This window comes from Lemur catta, chromosome 18, assembly GCF_020740605.2.
Source record: "Lemur catta isolate mLemCat1 chromosome 18, mLemCat1.pri, whole genome shotgun sequence".
NCBI classification, from domain to species: Eukaryota; Metazoa; Chordata; class Mammalia; order Primates; family Lemuridae; genus Lemur; species Lemur catta.
In genome coordinates this window covers 44,508,476-44,532,412 of record NC_059145.1, presented here as the reverse complement: position 1 = coordinate 44,532,412, position 23,937 = coordinate 44,508,476, and the positions used below count along the sequence as shown (strand labels likewise).

The following is a 23,937-nucleotide window of genomic DNA, read 5'->3' as shown; positions in this document are numbered from 1 at the left end:
TAACATAGTCCACAATAGTCATTTTCATAGAATGCTGGTCATTCTATGGAATGCATTTTGGGGACACTATAAGCCTTCCTGGGCATGAACTCTTACCACATACAAGGCTAGCCCTGAAGGTTAAGTTTCCTTTGGTCCTTTCTACGGGGCCTACAATTAACCTGCTTCTCCCCATCCTCCTCCCTGGTCCCTGGGCCACATGACTACTAAGCCCAAGGATGTCACCCTCTCTCGTAGCTCCCTTTCCTTCAACTGCCACCCAACTTAACTGACAGCATGGTGAGTACCACAGACCTTCAATGGCCCAAAGTCTCAAGTACCAGGGCATAGAACTTGAGGAAAAAAGATCTTTACCACTTCCCCCAAAAGGTATAAAATATATCACTTCAGACTCTCCCCTCAAGTACAGCAATTTTAACACCCTGGCCCAATCTTACTGTCAAAACCACATGCCAAAAATGCACCTCTAGAAATGCAAATTAAAACCACAATGTGACTACCTTACCCCTGTCAGAATAGTCTTTATTAAAAAGTCAAATAACAATAAATGTTGGCGTGGATGTGGTGAAAAGTGAATGTTGATACACTGTTGGTGGGAATGTAAATTAGTACAACCACTATGGAAAACAGTATGGAGATTGCTCAAAAAACTAAAAGTAGACCTACCATTCTATCCAGCAATCCTACTACTGGGTATCTACACAAAGGAAAAAGAGTTATTATATCAAAAAGACATCTGCACCCAAATATTTATTGCAGCACAATTGGCAACTGCAAAGATAAAGAATTAGCCTAAATACCCATGAACTGATTAAGCGGATAAAGAAAATGTGTATACATACCACAGAGGACTACTCAGCCATAAAAAGGAATGAAATATGTCTTTTGTAGCAACTTGGATGGAACTGGAGACCATTATCCTAAACGAAATATCTCAGGAATGGATAAACAAATATCACATGTTCTCACTTATAAGTGAGAGCTAAACAATGGGTATACATGGTCATAAAGTGGTGTCATGGACATTGGAAACTAAGGAGGAAGACTGGGAGGGGGTGAGGGATAAAACAATTACCTAAATAACAGGAAAAAGACCGCACCCCTAGAAATCAGCCTCAATTGCACAATATCAGCCACTCAACAATGTTGAACGAACATGTATTGAGCCACTACTGTGTGCCAGGCACTACTCCAAGTGCTGAAAAACCCCTCCTTATGTGCTAAATGAGTGGTCTGCAACATAAAACGGACAAGATACAGCTTTGTTGGAGGTTCCCCCCAGGCCTGACACAGTATTAGATCCATATGGAAAACTTTAGGCCACAAAGGCATTCCTATATCCAGACTTCTCCTGGTCATTACTATTTTCAATACATTATTTGACTAGTAAGACAAAAGATCAACGTTATCTCCAAAGCACGGGACTTAGGTAGGTGGCCCACAACTTGAGTTATGATCTTTAAGGTCTCCAGGCCCACATACCTTTGACTCTACTTTTCATGCTTTTCTTCAGTACATTTTCTCCACTACCACCTCCTCCTTCTTCTGCTGCCACCAAAGCAAAGAACTCTTCCAAATTTTCACCTTCTACTTTTGCCAAGCAAAAATTGCTAAACTTCAACGTGCCAGGTCCTTCTAAGAGTATCTATGAAGATTAAAAAAAGTTTTCAGAAACAAATTCAACTTGATTTGCACATCCAATAGTACCTCTTATAAATGCACTAAAGAACTTTTGAAGTCAGGCATGGTGGCACGTGCTTATAGTCCCAGCTACTCAGGAGGCTGAGGAGGGAGGACTGCTTAAGCACAGGAGTTCGAGGCTACAGTGAGCTATGATCGCATCACTGTACTCTCCAGCTTGAGCAACAGAGCAAGATCCCACCTCAAAAAAACAAACAAACAAACACAAAACTTTTTTTTTTTTTTGAGACACAGTCTCACTATATTGCCTGGACTAGAGTGCCATGGCATCAGCCTAGCTCACAGCAACCTCAAACTCCTGGGCTCACACAATCCTACGGCCTTGGGACTATAGGTATGCACTACCAAGCCCGGCTAATTTTTTCTATTTATTTTTAGTTGTCCAGCTAATTTCTTTTTATGTTTTTTAGTAGAGATGGGGTCTCGCTCTTGCTCAGGCTGGTCTCAAACTCTTAAGCTCAAACAATAGGCCTGCCTCGGCCTCCCAGAGTGCCAGGATTTCAGGCGTGAGCCACCACGCCCAGCCAAAAAAAAGAACTTTTGAGCATTGGCTTTCTTGCTCCATCATAACTCAGAAAAATAAGTGCTTATAACTTTTTTTAAAAAGAAGCTATATATATTTACATATTGCCCATGCCCCCCATCCCCCCAAGTCAGAGCTTCAAGCGTGTGCATGTGTGTATATATATATATATATATATACATATATATATCCTGAACTTTTGTACCCCCATAATAAGCTGAAGAAAAAAAAAAAAAGAAAAATCAAAAGATAGGCCACAAATGGAGAGTACATATTTGTAAAGCACGTATCTAATAAAGGACTTGTATCCAGAATATGTAAAGAACATTCAGAAATCAGTAAGAAGACAAATAACTCTTTTAAGTAAATGGGCAAAGGATTTGAACAGATACTTTATGAAACGAGTAATATAGATGGCAAACGAGCGCAAAAAAATACTCAATACTGTCATTAAGGATATTTAAATAAAAACTGTAATAAAATGCCTTCAAAAAAATAAAAAATAAAAAAGCTGAAGAAAAATAAACCCAACATTTTAATAAAAAATTACATTGTCCATTCTCAGATATATGTAGTGAACACATCATAAACACGAAAGGAAACCTCAGTCTCTTGGGAAACATAAAGAACAATGTATACAGAACAATCTATACTCTCCAACCTTCAATGACAGCTAAAAAAGGATTTGAAAACCCACCTGCCTGAGGTGTTGTTTATTCAAGAACAGAAGTATAATGTGGGGTTAAAGCTAGGGTTTTGAAGTCAGAGATCCGGATTTTAGCCCTAGATCCACTACTAACTTGCTGTCTGGACTGAAAAATTTATTCAACCTTTCTAATCCTCAGTCTCTTCATTTATAAAATGGGAAAAATAATACCTCACTCTTCAGACTGTTGTAAGGATTAGATGAAGTTATGCGTGCAAAGGGCTTGTAACAGTCACTAGCATGTGATAAGTGCTCAAGTCTGCTAATAAAACTTGTGATTAGAAGTTATCTATTGGTCGCTGAAACCACGCCAGGAACCAGTGTTCTATTATTTTTATAGTTTCCTCTAGAGTCATTAGAAGTATTTCTGGGTGGTTGCAATGGGTCAGGTGGCTTTTTTGATTTTTTAAAGGCAATTTGAAGTTAACCCTTAACTTCTAGTTAGTAATACTTAACTAAGGATGTCTGTTGATCTACAACTGTGGCTGTTAAACTTATTTGAGCATCAGAATGCCCAGGAGGACTTGTGAAAGCACAGACTGCTAGTCACTACCCCCAGAGTTTATGATTCAATAGGTCTGGGGGGGGGCCCCAAGAGCCTGCATTTCTAGCAAATCCCAGGTCATGCTGATGCTGCCAGTCCAGAGAACACACTGTGAGAACCACTGGCAGGGGTCAGCAACCTTTCTTTTAAAGAGCCAGCTAGTGAATATTTTAGACTTTACAGGCTCTACAGCCTTCGTCCTGACTACTCAATTCTACTGCTAACACTGACACCAGACACTAACAATACATACTGAAAGGGTGTGACTTTGTTGCAATAAAAGTTTATTTACAGAAACGGGGAACTCTGCCCAATCTTTGTCAACCCCTGTTCTAGAACACAGGTTACATTACAAAGCAGCCTGAATTTCTTAGATGGTTACAGCTGATAATGAACTTTATTCAACAACTCCCACACACTCTGACAAACCACAGCCTCTGGGCCAAATCTCACCCACTGCCTGTTTTTGTACATCTGAGCTAAAACGTGGTTTTTATATTTCTAAATGGTTGGAAAAAAATAAGATGATGATTTCTTGATAGAAAATTACATGAAATTCACATTTCAGTGTCCATAAATAAAGTTATGGAAACACAGTCACACCCAATCCTTTATGTATTTTTTATAGCTGCTTTTAGCACTACAATGGCAGTTGAGTGGCTGCAGACTTGAGGCATCTGCATATTTCAGACAAGAACCCCTATTCTTTATGCAGGATTTTTATGGAGTTTTCTTTTTTAGGTTTAATTATTTTCTCATTTGGATGGCCTACAAAAATAAAGCTAAAAAATGAAATATTCAACTTTTCATTTCATTTGCATACATTAAGGGAGAAGTAAAAATTCAGACCAATAATATACACAATTCCTATGAGTATGTGTAATACTTACAAAGACAATAATAGATGCCATTGATTGTGAGCACATTACCTACCAGAAAGTGCCCTAGAAGCTTCACCTAAGAACAATATGTAATTTCACAACCACCCTGAAAGCATCTATCTCCATATCACAGACAAGGAAACTGAGGCAAATGAGACCAAACATAACTTGTCCAGTATCACACAACTTCTAAGTGTCATGACTGACTGCAACTCAGAAACTAAGCAGGTTTCATGTCTCTACCACACTTGAAGTAGTTATTGAAAATTAATTTAGTTATGGTGATAAATTTTAACAAGAGAAAATATCTGATCCATAATATTAGGAATCGTACATAAATAACCATTATATGGTTCATAAGTGTGTACTATGATTTAGGAGCTAAGAGAGCCTTATGTTATAAACCTACTCAGCTCATCATTTACAATATACCTTAGCAGCAGTAAGTAACTACTCAGAGAGCTCTGAAAGGAGAGATTTCACGTTCAAAAACCTACTTAAATAGGTAGCTAAAATATAATGTTTCCTTTTATTTAAAATATGTTAACATAAAATTTCAAGATGTTCTGTAACAAAATTTTACCTAAAAATAAAAACAACTTTGAGAAAGCACTCTAAATTGAGGCAGAAGTAGTTAGGAAATCAAAATCTTCATAAATTACCTTCCCAGGAGAAATGTCACAAAAGAGAATGCCAAGTTTATGAAGATGATGTAATCCAGTAATCAGGTCAATCCCAAATTCTCTCACAACATCTTCTGGGAGGTTTTCATCTTGAGCAATAACAGTTTCTAAGGAACCACCTGCAAGAAGTTAATTAAAATCACCCATTTCAACCAGCCAACATCACAGACTGCCTGCAAGAGGTTCTATGCTGGCAGATACTGAGCATTAAAAAATGATTAAACAGTAAACCCTGACAGTCTGGCAGCAGAAACACACAAGCGAGCAAACACAGCAGTCCTCCAAGAACTGCAACAGAAGTCTGCCCACGCTCCAGAGCCAACTCCAGGAGGGTACCTGCTCTGTCTGGAAGAGTGGTAAAAAGTAAACAGGGGGGATGAAAGAATAATAACTCCGGATCCCTCAGTGAATGTACAGCTGCAAAAATTAGTGTTAAATAGTAACCCAAAACTGTGAACTTAAATCATATTATGCAATTATAGTCTTGTTCACTCACATGCAAAGTCAGGTCACATTCTGACTTTCCTTAACAGTTAACAGTCACATCTAGTGTGCACATTGATGAGTTAAAAGGCCAAAGGCAGGCGCTCTGCAAATTCCATTGCTATACTCTCCAAGATCCCAGTTAGATCTCTACCATCTAAGTGCCAGAAACAAACTTTTTATTTTTCTAAAGAACAAGATTGTAACAGCCAAGTTCAGAAAAATGAAGTCTCTGCTGGCATCTGAAAGTTCAATCAGAATTACTATGATGGAAGTAAAAAGTATTTGGGGTTTTGTTTATTTTCTTGTGAGGGGTGAGAAACCATTACAAATACAGGCATACTGTAGCGTTAGGATATTACACCTGGTCAGGGAACAAACAGCAGAAGCACAAAGTAATACTAGAGGTGTCCCCTGATAACCTTGTAAGTGTGTCCATCTGTGGAAGTATTCCAACCATAATATTTTCCTGTTGAGTCAGAAAAATAAAAAGCAAAGAAGTTACTGCTCTAAATTGCCCCTTTTATGATTAAGCTGTATAAATTCTAATGCCAATACAATAAGTTAGAGTCATAAAGTGAGTAATTACAATATAGTTTACTATTTACTGATTCCTTATTATTATTCAATGTAGAAATAAAAGTACAGTAAGAGTGGTACTTAATTAACTTTTTTCCCTGCTAAACTCTTAAAATGTTGAAACTAAAAGCCCAGATATATATGTAGTCACCTTTTCCCCTGTATGTAGTCCTAGAGAGTTGAGAGAAGCAACAGCTGTAACAAGTTATCTTTAATTATTGCCAGGTGGTGGTATTTGTTGGTTCACCTTTGTACTTTTCCACATTGCTTAAGTTTTTATAAAGTATCCTAATTCATAAAAATAAGAAAATCACTTTATATATTTGTTAGCTAATTAATCTATTTAACCTAAAATGTTTTTCATTTATTGGGGAAACTTGTTTGATAAATCAATCATTACTTTAAGATATTTCTAAATTTGCATGTAGGGTTTTTAGTAATGTAACAAAGTCAACCTCAAATTGAATTTTACATAATTTTTCCTCTTATGAAAAACATCTTTGCTCTTTACCCTTTCCTAATATCAAGCAATAGATTTTCATGTTAATATAGTAAATGATATCAACACTACTTATATTTGCAATAGAATATCAAAGTAACAAAACTTACACCATTTGTTTTTTCAATAGCATAAAGGTGGCTACATTCACGGCACTTCTTACACACTCTCTTACCTGTGCAGAGTTCTACTACTAGCCAGAGATGATTGCTGGTTTCATACCATTCATGAAAAGTTACAATATTCTTGTGTTTAATTTCATGGGTGAGACGGACCTATAAAAACACACAGCATTCACTCAAAAAAGTTCTTGAAACCTTTGCCTCTACCCAAAAGAACAAAAGACATTCTATAAAAAAGACATCTGCACTTGAATGTTTATAACAGCACAATTCACAATTGCAAAGATGTGGAAACAACCCAAGTGCCCATCAATACATGAGTGGATTAATAAAATGTTGTATACGTATACCATGGAGTACTACTCAGCTATAAGAAACAACGGTGATCTAGCACCTCTTGTAGTATCCTGGATAGAGGTGGAACCCATTCTACTAAGTGAAGTATCCCAAGAATGGAAAAATAAGCACCACATGGACTCACCATCAAATTGGTTTTAACTGACCAACACCTAAGTGCACATATAGGAATAACTATTCATCAGGTGTTCAGCAGATGGGAGGGGGGAGGAGGGGATGGATATATACATACATAATGAGTGCGATGAACACCATCTAGGGGATGGACACGCTTGGAACTCTGACTCGGGGTGGGGAAGGGCAATATATGTAACCTAAACATTTGTATCCCCATAATATGCTGAAATTAAAAAAAAAAAAAACCTTTGCCTCTCAGAAACATCTAAATATATAATTGGTAAATGGATAAGAAAATGGTGGAATTTGGGCAAATTCTATACAGACATTAGAAATGATGGTTATTGAAGGCTGGTTACATAGAAAAATGCTAACTTAACATACATTCTTCAAAATGATTTTTTAAAAACTTGTGAAATACTGTTTTGTATATTTGTGTAAATATAAATTGCAAAATAATTATTTACAGGAAAATGACCAGAAGGTGTATTCCAAAATAGCTGCTGTTATACTGGTGGAACTACTGGTGTTTTTAAATTCTAATTTTCTATTTTCTATAATAATACACACTACTTTTATAACCAGGAAAAAAAATACTTTCAAAGGGGAGAAACTGTTTACTAAGTAAAAATAACCTAAATGCTCAATAACACAGTAATAGTTAACTAAGTTGTATTATCAACTAGCAAAATGTTAAGTCAACAGTAAAATGTTTATTTAATGTAACAACACAGCAAAATGACAGTGTTAAGTGAAAAAGGGAAGAAACAAAATTATACAGTACCATGGTTAAAACATTAAAGAAAAAAATCATAGAAAAAAACTAGAAGGAAACCAAAACATGAACAGCAATTTTCCTCAAATGATAGAACAACGGTGTTTTCTTCATTATTCCATATTGTCCAAGTTTCTACAGTGAACATGTATTACTTTTATAACATTTAAAAGAACTCTCAGAAGGATTCTGCCATCTTTTTAGAAATATCCTTTCTGAATCCTAATGTTATCAGTTCACCCTAATAATTAAAAGGAATCATTATATGAATACACCAATCTTAAAAATGTACTCTTCCATTACATCATAAGAATACTCGTGCACCAAAACCAAAATAAAGAAGCAAAGACCTGCCAGTTTAAAAAAAAAAAAAAAAATACTAAGCTGTTTTGGAATTTTTGCTTTCTCCCTTTAAAATTCCACTAAGTATGGAAAATTTTTAAAATGTGTACATTAGTAGCAAACCATCAAGACCCAGAATTTCTGACAGCTACCAAAGTGCTTTGCATTCCGTTCTTAAAAAATGTTGAGTCTGGTTTGCCATAAGTTTGATCAGAAAAAGAAATTTTGAGGCTGAGAAGGGTGTGTGGGTTGGATAAAGAGAGATTGGTTAGTGGGAACAAACACAGTCAGATAGAACAAATAAGCCCCAATATCTGATAGCAGAGGAGAGTTCCTATGGTTAGCAACAATGCACTATGTATTTCAAAGTACCCAGAAGAGAGACTTGAAATGTTACCAACACATAGAAATGATAAATACTCAAGGTGATAGATACCCCAAATACCCTGACTTGATCATTACACATTCTATGTATGCATGTAACAAATACTCACATGGACCCCATAAATACATAAAATATTTTATATCAATTAAAAAATCACATCCAAACTCTACTACCATTTAACACAGGCTAATGGGCCCATATGTGAAGAGCCTTCTACTTTAAAAATGGAACACTCTCGGAACAACTAGATGGGCTCATACCACGACACAATTGAAGGAAAATGGATCCACAAAACTTAAAGACAGTAAGGAGAAAACCAAGCATCAGAGTGACCAGGAGAGAATGTGAGAAGCACCTTGTAAGGACCTGTAAAACTACTAAGGCCACCAGAGAATGAGCATGTTTAAGGACACCTACTGATTGAGGCACAGAAAGGGGGAGGCCCTGATGAAAAATAAAGGAGGTGTGGCAATTCCAATAGAATCACCAACAGGATCAAGGCCCCAGCGCCTCCTCCCAGCACTCCCCATCGTTCAACATATGCCCCAAGCCCACTTTTGCAAGACGCTGGCCACACTGCCTCTTTAAATCTTGCCCTCCACCCTCACAACCACCCATCCACCTGCTATGTTCAACGTGGGAACCACATGCCACATAAGGCTACTGAGAACCTGAGAAGCGCCTTGTCTGAACTGAGACGTACAACAAGTGTGAAATACACACAGGATTCTGAAAACTTCGTATCAAAAAGAGAATGAAAAATATCTCAACAATTTTCATACTGATTACATGTTGAAATGGTAATAACATTGTACATACTGGGTTTAAAGTTAATTTCACCCATTTGGTTTTCCTTTTTCAATGTGGCTATGAAGAAATTTTAAATTAGATTTGTGGTCCCCATTATATTTCTATTGGATGGTGTTGCTAGACTTTTACTAAAAACTGCATTACCTCACACATCCTAGCCAGCGACCACAAGCACTCACTTTCCAGCTCCCTCACTAGCATTCAGCCCTCCACACACTATGCATACACTTAAGCAGCCGAAGTAAACAAACTATGCTGATCGATCTACCTTAAACTTGAGATCACAAATCTCAAACGGCCCCAGGCAATCTGCTCTTTAAGAGACTACTCACACCTCTTCTTTCCTCTAACCTCTGACACTGTCTTCCCCTCCTCCTCCCACCTTCTAACTGATGACTTTACTTTTTTCAGAGAAAATAGAATCAGTCAGAATAGAACCTTCTCAAGCTCCTGGCACAAAATCTACCAGTCAATTTTCATCTTGTCCTATACACCTGCCTTCCCTCAACTGTCCGTGCTCCTTTCAAAAGCCAGTGCCTCCTCTTGTATACAAGATCCCACCCTCCCTCAGACTTCACTGCTACAACTGTCTCCTCTTCACGCTATGCCGAGTATTTTTCCCTTGCTAATGGAGCCTATCCATCAGCATGCAAACATGCAAGTATTACCTCTGTGGAGAGGCTGCCAGTTGCTTACCTAATATCCACCTCACCTATGTCCTCAATAACAGAATCCCTATATTTTTGGAAACAGTCTTGTGCCTGACCAGAAAAGGTCTCCTTGCCTCCTGCACAGACGGAGGGGGGCGGGGGGGGGGGCAGCACGGGACACACCAACAAGATGTTAACAGAGTCACTAGCTGGATTTCCCGGAAAACCTGTAAAGGGGTTTTATGCAAGATATCAGGTAACACCCTGGCACACCTTTCCTTTCCCTTCCTCCCTGGAAGACTGACATGATGGCTAAAGTTGCAGTGGCCCTCCAGCAACCGTGAATGGCCTTGAGCACATAAGCCAAGGATTAAGCATACCAGAGAAGAATGACGAGGAATTGATGGTGTGGTGGAACCAGCTTTCAAGTGCTGGACTTCCTTTACATGAGAGACTATAAACCGCCTGCTTTAAGAAATGTAATTTCAACTCTTATCAGAAGTCAGAGATAATTCTTCCCATCTTAACCTTCTATCTCCATCCAGCTATCACCCCCCTCTGGCTCCTTAATATATCAAAAGGCCTAAAGAATGGCCTCTACCTTCTCTCCTCCCACTCCTTCTTAAACCCACTCCAATTCTGGCTTTCATCCCCACCACTTCACTGACACCACTCTCTTCAAGGTCCTCAGTCCTCACCTTATCAGCTGCATTTCACACAAATGATTTCTTTTCTTTCTGTATAATTTTCCTTACTTGACCTCCCATGACACTCCATGATTTGGCCAATATTTTTAGTTGCAGAAGACAGAAGCCATTCTGGCTATAAAAAGACTTCTAAGGGGCACAGATAATACACTGAATTGATGGCAAGCTTCATGAAACAGAATCGAGGCTGAATTCTAAGAAGGATTCCCAAAACCACACCATAAAACTGAGCCACCAAGGGAGCACTTGCCCCTGACCTCACCAAGACACTGGGGAATCAGGACACTGCCATCACAGCTGTCAGCTCCAGAGTACTGCCTCTGCCACCTCCAGGATGCTGCCATATCCTGACCACAATGCCTTCGCCCTTTCCAGATGTTTTCTTTCTCAAATTTATATCTCTGCCTCGAATTTCCCCCTAAATTGCAAGCTCAAACATCCAGTGTCTTCCAATCGGCACCCAAAATCAAGATGCCCAAATCCATCCTTCTCCTAGGCTTTGCCCTCTCAGTAAGCAACATTACCATCCATCCATTCACCTAGTCCAAAAGCTCTGGAAGAATCTTTGACTTTGCTCTCACACCTCATAGCCAATCCATGACCAAAACTATCAACTCTACTTTACAAATGTGTTCAGACTCTCCAATCATAAAAAGCTCAAAATCAGCAAAACTAATCTGTGGTGTTAAAAGTCAAGATAGTGATTATCCTTCTACAGGGAGGGAGGGACTGGCAGGGGGCATGAAGGGGCTTCTAAAATACTGCCTATGTTATTTCTTGATTGCATACTGGTTGTATAGGCATGCTTAGCTTATGAAAATCTGAGCACACAATTATGATTTGTATGCTTTTGTGTACATGTATTTTATTTCAATAAAAAGATTCACTCAAAATGGTATACTTTTTAACAATGAAGGAACAAACTACAATACCTGCAATAACACACGTGAATCTCAAAAACATGATCTTAGAAAAAAGAAGTGTGACGCCAAAAGAGTACACACACTACAAGATTCCATTTATTTGAGGTTTAAGAATAAGCAACACTAATCTGAAGATGACATCTGGGAAGGGCAGGAGGCACTTTCTGGAGGGATGGATATGCTCTATGTCTTGAGTCAGATATTATTTGTTAAAAGTCACCGAACTGTATACTAGTCAGGAGTGCTTAAGACTCCAAGATCTAAACCCTGCACTAGATATTCACTTGTTCTTAGTATCTGGTACATTTCTCAGCAGTATTTGCTCTTTTTGGAAAGGCATCCGTTTACTAATGTAGTGATGTTTTCCCTGGTATTCTGACATCCACGCTCACATCCAGCATTTGTGGTGTGTGTCACAGTTGCATTCTCATGGTGAGATAGTTTCTCTGTTGTGATCAGGTTTCCCTGTTGAAGTCAAAGAGCCAAGTGATTTAATCAGGCTTAAGTTTTATAGAAAAAGGTGGCATTTGTTCTGGATCCTGATAGGTCTTAAAAGTATCACAAAGTCACCTGGCTCAAAATTTCTCCCACAGTGGCCCTGCTGGAGTCTTTCTGAAAATTCCCTATTCACCCCTGTGAATTAAGCCATCGATGGATTCCAAAACACTATCAAAATGTGATCAGAGAAGGGGATGATATTTTAACAAAAATGAGTTTGCTGTATTAGCTACATACATCACCCGGCAGTGTCCTAAAAGGAAAGAACAAGAGACAACTAAATTATGACACTCAAAAGTGTGGTCATGAAAAGACCCAAACCGAGGGAAAGTACCGAGGAGGACTGTCATGGCACAGCTGACAGCAGCCAGTGGGGCGTGTAACGGTAAATGCTACACAGAGGAGGAGAAGGGAGGCAATGAAGTCAAACTTCTCACGTGTAATTTTTTCTTGGTCTAACTCTGCTGGCCTCTTCAACTGGTGAGGAAGCATGAGAAACAGATCTGATACAAACTATAAATTAGGAAAATACTGATATCACAGGCAGTTGTGAGGAGTGACTATACCCAGTGCAGTGGCTAGAACATATTAGATATTCGATAAACCAGCCAGGCACGGTGGCTCACACCTGTAACCCCAATGCTCTGGGAAGCTGAGGTGGATCACTTGAGCCCAGGAGTTCAAGACCGGCCTGAGCAACATAGTGAGACTCCGTCTCTACAAAAAACTTTAAAATTAGCCAGGCGTGGTGTCACATGCCTACAGGCCCAGCTACTTGAGAGGCTGAGGCAGGAAGATCCTTTGAGCCCAGGAGTTCAAGGTTACAGTGAGCTATGATGACATCACTGCATTCCAGCCTGGGCAAAAGAGCAAGACCCTGTTTCTAAAGAAAAAAAAAAAACAAAAATTTAAAGAAAATAAATAGTAGCCAAAGATGAACTCCTGCAAAGGAAAATAGAGTTGAAATGCTTCTGCTAGGTCTGGGCACAGGAGTTTCAAGACTAAGAGACCTTAGAAGACAGGGAATGAAGAGCTTGTACATACCTTGATCCCCTATCTCCCCTCTCTTACCAGACTATAAGCTCACAAAGACAGGATTTGTCTGTAACAGATCATCCTGCCCTCTAAAATAGCGGATACTCAACACTGTTGAAGTGAGTGAATGAATCTTGGAAAACACAGAGGCTTCCCTGGGATCTATGAATCAGGAGCAAGGCAGACAAAACAGTAGCCTTTCCATATCCATTAAAAATCTTGTACACGGCTCTACCTCGCCTCATCCTTCTTTCCCACATATGACCCCACATCCCTCTTCCCAACTGCTTCTAGTTCTAGATATTTCCCTCTCACTCTCTATTCTCTAGATATTTCTTGTTACATTGGTGACCACCAAATAAGATGCATAAGAAAGTGCTTACCAAACGCCAGGCACTACACTAAGTGCCTCATATTATCTTACTTAAAGCTAGGTATGTCCCTCAACAAAATACTAGCAAACTGAATTCAAAAGTTTACTGAAAGGACTATACCCCATGACCCAGTGGGATTTATTCCTGAAACACAAATATGATTCAAGATACAAAAAAATATATATCCATGTAATATATGACATTAACAGAATGAAAAAAAAATCCACATGATCATCTCAGTCAATGCAGAAAAAGCCCTTGGCAAAATTCAACACCCTTCATAAAACAACACTCCACAAACTAGGAGCAGAAAGAATCTATCTCAATATAATGAAAGTTGTATATGAAAAATCCAAAGCAAACATCATGCAATTTTGAAAGACTCAAGCCTTTCCTCTAAGATAATGAGCTACAGGCAAGAATGCCTGCTTTCACCACTTCTAGTCAACATAGTACTGAAAGTCCTAGCTAGAGCAATTAGGCAGGAAAAAGAAAGAAATGGCATCCAAATTGGAAAGGAAGAAGTAAAATTATCTGTTTACAAATGATATAACTGATTTTATATGTAGAAAACACTAAAGATTCTACAAAAATACTGTCATAACTAAAACAAATTTAGCAAAGTAGCAGAATACAAAGCCAACACTCAAAAATCAGTTGAATTTCTATATACTAACAAATGTACATCCTATAAAGGAAATTAAGAAAACTCTATTTATAATAGCATCAAAAAGAATACATAAGAATTAACTGAAAAGGTGAATGATTTATACAACAAAAACTACAAAACACTGCTGAAAGAAATTTTGAAAAGACATAAAGAAATGGAAAAATATCCCATGCTCATAAATTGGAAGACTTAGCAGTCTTAAGATATCAACAAACTCAACAAAACAAACAACCAGACTAGAAAATGGGTGAAGGACTTAAGGAAATGGTCAAAAGAATAAACATTTCTCCAAAAAAGATATACAAATTGTCAATAAGCACAAGAAATATGCTCAACATCACTAGTCATTAGGGAAATGCAAATCAAAACAATGAGATACCACCTCACATCCATTAGGATTGATTACTATGAAAAAAAAACCAGAAAATAACAAGTGTTGATGAGGATGTGGAGAAATTAGAACCCTTGTGAACTGTTGGGTTAGAATGTTAAGATGGTAAAGCTGCTGTGTAAAACAGTATGGCAGGTCTCCAAATTATTAAAAATGAGCCAGATGGAGTGGCACACCTGTAGTCTCAGCTACTCAGGAGGCTGAGGTGGGAGGATCACTTGAGCCCAGAAGTTGAGACCAACCTGGGCAACATAGAAAGACCCCGTTTCAAAAAAAAATTAAAAATAGGATTCCCATAGGATCCAGCAATTTCACTTTTAGGTATACCCAAAAGAACTCAAAGCAGGATCTCAAAGAGATATTTGTACCTACATATTCACAGCAGCATTATTCACAATAGCTGAATCATGGAGGCAACTCAAGTGTCCACTGACACATGAATGGATAAGCAAAATGTGGCAGGTACATACAATGGAATATAATTCAGCCTTAAAAAGGAGGAAATTCTGATATGCTACAACATGGATAAACCTTGAGGACATTACACTATTAAGTAAGCCAGTCACAGAAAGACAAATACTGTATGATACCACTTATAGGAGATACCCCTAGAGTAGTTAAAATCATAGAGATGAAAAGTAGAAGGATAGTTGCCAAAAGATGGAGGAAGAAGAAATGAGGAGTTACAGTTTAAGGGGTACAGACTTTCAGTTTTACAAGGTGAAAAGCGTTCTGGAGACAGATGGCGATGACGGTTACACAGCAGTATGAACGTACTTACCATTGAGCTGTACAATTAAAAACCGTTAAAGTGGTAAATGTTATGTTATGTATATTTTGTAATTTTTTTTAAAAAAGCTAGGAATGATCCAAGAAGCCTAGGCTCTAAAATGACACAGCTACTTCAAGTCACTCTCATACAATGTCCTTCCTTGGAAATCTTCATATTCACACACTGAATTTTAAAAGTAAATAATCTAATATAGAATATGGTTTTGCTGACTTGTGCCAAAAAACCAAAAACCTAAGTTAGTGATTATTTAAATATGTTTATTAGTCATTATTCAAGACTGGTGGCACCAAACTGATTCAGCCATTTCAGATTGAAAATGTGGTGTTTGATATAGTGAGTTCAATGGCTTCTGCTTCCATGCTACCTTTTCTACCTGATCGTAGCTGTCTTTCCCAGAGGAAACACACTTCACTTACCCAGTTGGTTATTTCAGGCCTCTTGCACTTATCAGTACAAAGAATAGCTACGAAATTGATTGTTCCCTTCCGTCGCCCTTTATAGACAACAGTCTTGCCTCCTCTGCCAATCTCCTCATAGAGAATAAAGTTTTCCATCTCTGGGCCAACTTCTCACAGATGATAAAATAGCATCTCTAGCTCCTAAAAAGTAAACAAAAATGACACTTATAAGTGTAAGTCAGTTGGATAATTAATTAGCCTAGGATAATTAGCCTAGGATATTTAATATGTAAATAAATCTAATAATTCTATAAACTCAGAAAATTCACTTACAAGTGTTGGATACTAGTGTCGATCTTTTTATAGGGTGAACAAAGCTAAGGGAAAAATAAATAAAAGAAACAATTCACAGACCAATATTCAACTTCCTATCAACAATATCTTTAAAAAAAAAAGTGAAAATAGCTATTTCAAACACAAGTAACAAAATCAGAGTATGAATTACATTTTAGCCACTGTGTCTCAATATCTTTCTTACTTCTGTTACAATGGCAAGCACATCTGTATATGCCCCACCTAAACCTTATAAATCATGAAAAGCAAATTAAGAAAATATATGTGAAAACACTTTACTGAGTAAATAAATATGGAATGATAATATTTCCATTTAATCCACAGAGATTGTAAGAGTCCATCCAAATATAATTGAAAGTCAGGTCAGCAAAATACTGGCTTATAGGCCAAATCACACCTGCTGCCTGCTTTAGTAAGTACAATCTAATTGGTACATAGCCATACTCATTCATTTATATATTGCCTATGGCTGCTATCGTGGCAGAGTTGAATATCATGACAGACACCCTATGGGCTGCACAAACCCTAAAATATTTACTATCTGGCCATTTATATAATAGAAAATGCTTATCAACTCCTGTTCTAAATCAAGATTTTCTTTTTTAAACCAGGCACTTCATCCTTCATCTAAGGTATAAGTAGTTAAATTAATTCATTTTCTTGGCCAACATAACCCTTTAATTTTCATGAATAAGGACTTGATACAATCTTATCAGACTAGATTTTATTTAGAATTGAATTAAAATAGTGGAATTGATGCCTTAACCAACAAATTTACAACAATATAATCAAAGTATTCACTCAACTAAGAACAATCTTTCATACACTGGCATATCTTTGGAAGAATTATACATGTTAGACTATAGAAAACTTCCCAGAAACCCACAATGTATCCATTATCAAAACATGTTGTATACCTTAAATATATATAATTATTATTTGTGGATCATATCTCAATAAAGCTGGGGAAAGATATTAATTTACCTTTGTTACTCTTTCCATTTGACTAAATTAGAATCAAAATTTTTTTTAAAAAAGAAAGAAAATTTTTCACAAATTATCCAAGCCATAAGATATCCTCTTTAAAAAGTCTGTGTTTCATATAGTATCCAAATGTACAGTAAATCAGAACTTCCAGCAAAATCTTTGAAACAGAAAATGTAAAAAAAAAAAAAAGCAATTAAGTTAATGGGTATAGGGTTTCTCTTGCGGTGATGAAATGTACTGGAATTTAATAGTGGTGATGATGATTGCACAACTGGGTAAATATACAGGTTAAATGTCCCTTATGCAAAATGCTTGGGACAAGAAGTGTTTCCGATTTTGAATTTTTTTGGATTTTGGAATATTTGCATTATACTTACCAGTTGAGTATTCCAAATTCAAAATGTTTCCTGAGCATTTCCTTTGAGCATCATGTTGGCACTCAAAGTTTCAGATTTTGGAGCATTTTGGAGGCTAAAAACCACTGAATTGTAAATTTTAAAGAAGTGAATTATATCTTAATTTTTCAAAAAACGGCTATAAGCTAGACACCAAAAGCACAGGCAACAAAAGAAGAAAGTGGATTACATTAAAATTTAAGATTTCTGTGCATCAAGAGGCATTATCAACACAGTGGAAAGGCAACCCACAGAATGGGAGAAAATACTTACAAATCATATATCCAATAAGAGATTAATATCTACAACACAAAGAATTCCCATGGTGGGGGGGGGGAAGAATTCCCACAATCCAACAACAAAAAACAACCCAATTCAAAAATGACCAAAGGATTTGAACAGTCATTTCTCAAAAAAAAAAAAAAAAAAAAAAACCACAAATTGTCAGCAGTACATGAAAAGATGCTGCTCAGGATCACTAAGGTTTAGGGAAAAGCAAATCAAAACCACAATGAGATACTCTCACACTCATTAGAATGTCTACTATAAAAATAAAAACAAAACATAGAAAACAAATGTCAGTGAGGATGCACAGAAATTAGAACTCTTGTGTACTGTTGGTGAAGAATGCAAAATAGCATAGCAGCTATGAAAAATAGTATGGCTCAAAACAAATAGAATTATCATAAGATCCAGTAATTCCACTTCTGAGTATGTATCCAAAAGAATTTAAAGCAGGTCTCAAGGAGATCTTTGTACACCTATGTTCATAGAAGCATTATTCACGAAAGCCACAAGGCAGAAGCAATCCAAGTGCCCATCAACAGATAAACGGACAAGGAAAATGCAGTATATGTATACACACAAACACAGGAATATTATTCAGCCTTTAAAAGGAAAGAAATTTTCACACATACTACAACACAGATGAACCCTGACAACATTATGCTAAGTAAAATAAGCCAGTCACAAAAAGACAAATACTGTATGATTCCACTTGTAAGAGGTACCTAGATGCGGGGAGTTAGTTATGTTCTCCACAAAGGGGTTGTTCGCATCCCTCAGGCAGGGGTCATCGCATAAGGATGAAAAAATAGTAGGAAATAGAAATAAAAAATAATATGTAGACCCAAAGATATAGTTTATAAAGTAAAGGTTTATGAAGACAGACAAAGGAAGGTATCCGGAAGATTATAATTTTTTCCCGTGGAGATGTAACAAAGACTGAACTTTTACATAGGTACTTGTAGGGCAGATATAGGCTCCCGTTGCCGTTTATACAATGATAGATAGTTTGGTTCAGGGTCAAAAGTCTTCTAACAGGTTACTATAGATTATTTAACTAACTCTATTTAGGTAAATAATGAGTTAAATTTTTTAGGGTAAACTTTTAGGTTTATGATACAGTTATTACTTTAGTAAACAGAGACATCATGGCGCTGGTTGTTTTGAGTTAAAACAGATTTCAGAAGTCAACATGAGTTGTGTCTTATTTTGTTTATTTTAAACGCATAGTTCATCTGGGCCCAGCTCGGGCAATATATCTGTTTAATCAGCTCTCAGCATATTTTATAATCAGTTCTCCTCCCCGGGAGGTGTCTTTGTTGATCAGTTCTGGCAACCTATGGCTCTAGGCAAGACCTGCTTTGTCTTTTAAAACAGGTGAGAGCCATAAGGCCCAGATTACAACTAAATGTAGCTGTTACTGACCACTGAGACGCCCTCCTGAGGCGAGGCAGCTTTTGATATGTGAACTAACATGTTTATATTTTCCTTTAAGGCAAAGCCTTGCTTGACTTCTGAAATCAAATCTTGTCTCTAAAAATATAGGAGGCATTTCTATAAATCAGTATTTTTAGGCTCAACACCTAGAGTAGTAAAATTCATAAAGACAGAAAGTAGAATGGCAATTGCCAGGGGGGTAAGAAAAAGGAAGAATGGGGAGTTGTTTAATGGGCTGAGTTTCAGTTTTGCAAGAAGAAAAGAGTTACAGAGATTAGTACGTAACAATCTGACTATACTCAACCACTACTGAACTGTATCCTCAAAAAAGGTTAAGATGGTAAATTTTATGTTATGTGTATTTTGCCAAAATTTTAAAGACGTCAAAAAATTTGAGAAAACTGGCTACCTACAGCTGAAAAGAATTTAAGACTAAACTAAGGGAAATGGGGCTTAAATAAGGTGCAAAGAGAATAAGAAAATTTATTTTACAGATGAAAAAAATTCCAAGATTGTTCTAGCGCAGGTGTTGAAAATTTTTTTCTGTAAAACTTTAGGTTTTTTCTGTAAAACATTTTAGGCTTTGCAGGCCTTATGTTCACTGTTGCAACTACTCACAACTCTGCTGTTAAACCAGTAAAGCATCCAGAGACAAGTAAATGGGCACAGCTGGGTTCCATTAAAAATTTATAAACAATAAAATTGAAATTTCATATGATTTTCACACATAACAAAATATAATTCTTTTGATGTTTTTCCAAACCATATTAAGGAATTAAAACCATTCTTCAGTTGTAAGCCATATAAAAACAGGCCAAGAGCCAGAGTTGGCCCATGAGCAGTAGTTTGCTGACACCTGTCCTGATATATAGAACCAGTGTTCAAAGAATCTAGCAATAACACTAATTCTATGATTCCGTCTTCCAGTGAAATTAAAACTTACTGCAAAATGGGAAAAATTCTACATAAAAATTTGCAGGCTAGGAATTACATGCAGTTATTTGGATTATAAACCTACTGTCTAGATCAAATCAGAAGAAACCAGATTATTAGCACAGAAATTTTAAGAATTCTAAGTAGATATGGAGAATTTTGAATTTAAATAAATGGAAAGCCAAAAAGGCACAGATTAATATACATTTCCTTTAAGGACAGTTTTCCGAAGTTTCTTTTATATTCCTCTCCTCTCTAAAACGTATTCATTAAAAAGAACCAATCCCGAGTCCCGATCCACCAAAATGTAGACTTAACTGGAGTAATTATGTGGCAAGAGGTCAATAATACACAGTAATATAACCAAAATAAGATTAAACTGATAATATATTGTAATAGATGGAAAACCTACTAAGTCAGGGAAAAAAAACAAACAAAAGCCTTAATTAAACATTCACAAATTGGCTACATTAAGCTACATCAGGACAAGATGATGAAATAAGTTTTTATGTAATATGACTGATTTCTTGAAAATAAGGTTTCCGGCCACCAAGGGAAAAAAAATCAAGTAGAATCTTTCATTTCCTCAACCTTTACTGAGTAGCTACATCTGATCACAGCAGCCAGTTTGAAATGAACAAAACACATCAATTACAAACCTGCTTAGATACGGATGGTTTGTTACTTTCAAGCACTTCTCTCTGGGCTCAATTTTCCTAGGATAAAATAAGAATTGGAGGCAGGGAGCACTGCCTCACGCCTGTAGTCCTAGCTACTTGGGGAGGCTGAGGCAGGAGGATCCCCGAGCCCAGGAGTTGGAGGCTGCAGTGAACTATGATCACACCACTGCACTCTAGCCCAGGTGAACGAGACCCGGTCTCAAAAAAAAAAAAAAAAAAAAAAAAGAGGTCAGATGATTTTCTAAGTTATCTTTCAAGTCTGAAATTCTATGACTAAGATTCTTTTTTACTCAGTCCAAAGATGTTCCCCTTTGAAGACTTCCTAATATGCTTTTTTAAAAATCTGTTACCTCTTAATTGTCAAATAAAACACAAATACAGAAAACCCTACAAAATAAATATATAGGGTAATGAATTATCGTAAGTGACACACATATTCACCACCCACATCAGGAAATAGCACCTTGCCCCTCCATCAGCCTACCTCAATCACAATCCCTCCTGATCCCCTAAGTAACCATTCCCCTCACTTTCACAGTCATCACTTCCTAACTTTTAATAGTTTTCTCACTCAAGCGTGCTTTCCCAGAAAGCACAGTTTATTCTTCCTGGTTTTCTAAAAACGTGGTGCGCCTTTTGAGTTGCATGTAATCTACAAGTTCGCCTTAGGATCTAAGAAGCCAGAAAGCAGAGCAAATCACACACGTGCAAATGAGGCACTTAAGATTCAGGGGGCAGGTGCTACATTCGACAAACTGATATAGGCCAGGTGATACAAGTACGCAGGTCAAGACTGCAACCCTCCCCTCAATCACTCCCACCTTGGTCAAGATCGCTGACTCCCGCACCAGCAAGCAGCATCACCTGGGAAATGAGAATTGCAAATTCTCGGCCCCGCCCCAGATGTACAGAATCAGAAATTCCGGAGGCAGGGCCCAAAAATGTGTGTTAATACACACACTATAGTGACTTTGACGCACGCTCAACTCTGCGAACGGCCGGCCAAAGCAACTTTTGCTGGGACGTAAACGGCGGCGAGCACTATGCTAAGCGCTCTACAGGTGCTGCTCCTCGCGGCTTTTTACAGACGCCACTAACTGCAGCCCCGGAGTCGCCATGTGATCACCTGCCGTTCGTTCCCCAGGCAGCTCCTGGCCAGCGAACTGGCAGCATCCACAGCCTCGCTCCGTCCTGGCACATCGGTCTGCGAGGCCGGCTTGGAGCCCGGGAAGCGCTCCCGGGGGGTGAAGCCGCGGCCCCCTCTGGGTTTTAAGAGGTGGCGTTCATAAATCGCGTCTCCCAAGCCAAGGAACACGAGCACCCCTAATCTCCGCTTCACCTGGGTCCTGGAAGAGGCGTCCCGTGTGCCCTGAACCAATGCCCGAAAAAAACTGGGTAGGGTTTTACTTTAACGCTAGCGCAAAGCAGGGCCCGCAGAGTAAGGCCAACTCGAGGGGAGTGCAAGGAGCATGGGGTCCACGGACAGAAGGATCAGGGCCGCCGGGCGGGCCCCTACGCCTACGCTCTCTGCAGTGTCCGCCGACGGAGACGAACCTAGACCCGGGCTACTAAAACCGCCACTGCCACGCACCTGATCGCTCGGTCTGGAGAAGCAGCTACTCCGCTTGACTGCTCCCGCGGTGCGCTCCTCTGGGCCTCCGCCTCGGGTCAGCTCCACAGGCCGACGAACGGGGGAAAGCGGGGAAGCAAAGCGAGCTGCGCGGAAGCAGCGTCCGGCCCGGCGGGATCCAGCACCCCTCCGCGCTTGGACTCGCCCGCCCTGTCTCCAGGACAGCGCCCAGGACGCCGGAAGGAGCGCAAGGCGCTGAGTGGCTGAGCAGTTTCCGCTCTTATTGGTTGGGGCCCGGAAGTGAGGGTCTGCGAGCGTTCCTTCCGCCCCTGCGAGGGCTTCGCGGCCGGCCTCAGGCCCCGCCTACCGGCCCGCGACCCGAGCGGAAAGTACGGGAGGGAGGCGGGACTCACAGCGGCCCCTCGTGTTCGGATTCGCCCGTTCCGTCTCCATGGAAGCGCGCGAAACGCCGGAAGGAATGCAGGGCGCTAATTGGCTGAGCGTTTCGGTTCCTATTGGCTAGGGGCCGGAAGTGGGGCCGAGACGGACCTCACTTCAAGCCTACAAAAAGAAAAAAAAAAAAAACCCACAATCCTAACGGGGCGCTGGGAGTGTCGGACCGCGAGAGCGGCTCTGGCTGGATAGAGTTGCGGGCTGTGGAGCCCTTGGCCCTTGTGATTTCTTCTCTTGCCGCCCCCACTATCCTCCTCTGTTTTCTTCCATTCTTTCCTTTCTAGAGTCCTTCGGGAGCTCAGGGGGACGTGGTGACATAGTCTGGCTCTGAAGCGGGTGTCTCGGGTTCCTCACCCTTTAGAAACGAGAAAGCTGTGAATTATCTTCCTTGTAGTGGAGGAAACATACCAGATCCTCTGATCTCTAGTTGCTTGTTAATGACTTTCAGAGCTCCGTGCCGGCAAATTCCAACCACCTGACGCGTTAGAACCAGCTCCTCCATTCAGCTTCCTCGCATTAGCCTCGTTAGCGCAGTGGTTTTCAAACTTAAGCATCAGAATCATCTGGAGCGCCTGTTCAAACAGATTTCTGGCTCAGCCCACAGAACTCCTTATTCTGTAGATCTAGATGAGGCCTACAATTTTGCATTTCTACTAGTTACCAGGTGATGCCGATGTTGCTTGTTTAAGACCACATTTTGCAAACCACTACCTAGAGAAACTGTTCTGATGTCAGGTGAATCATATCCTTTTCTTTCTGACCCTTCCTGCCTTCTCAAGGATCTTATAGTATCCATTATTATCAGTTGTGTGTGTTTAACAGTATTGGTATGGAAAAGTTTCCTCATGGACTACTCTGAAATTAATGAAGACATAAAACGATGAAATATCACTTTAT

At 38.9% G+C, this 23,937-nt stretch overlaps 1 protein-coding gene across 5 annotated transcripts in view; it reads right to left on the bottom strand.

Moving 5' to 3' along the window:
• ULK4 (unc-51 like kinase 4) overlaps positions 1–22,820 on the bottom strand; it is a 497,440-nt gene extending 474,620 nt beyond the window's left edge. For 2 of the 5 annotated variants that reach the window (XM_045530714.1, XM_045530715.1), the window contains exons 1-5: positions 22,609–22,820; positions 15,965–16,147; positions 6,775–6,874; positions 5,018–5,157; positions 1,483–1,645 (exon numbers count right to left, since the gene is read on the bottom strand). In XM_045530714.1, the coding sequence (XP_045386670.1) occupies positions 1,483–1,645; positions 5,018–5,157; positions 6,775–6,874; positions 15,965–16,102 (541 nt within the window). In that variant the 5' untranslated portion in view covers positions 16,103–16,147; positions 22,609–22,820. Of the gene's footprint in view, positions 1–1,482; positions 1,646–5,017; positions 5,158–6,774; positions 6,875–15,964; positions 16,148–16,279; positions 16,324–22,608 lie in introns of all 5 variants that reach the window. The other 3 variants (XM_045530712.1, XM_045530713.1, XM_045530711.1) reach the window with 3 other exon arrangements.
• Between the last annotated feature and the right edge of the window lie 1,117 nt (positions 22,821–23,937).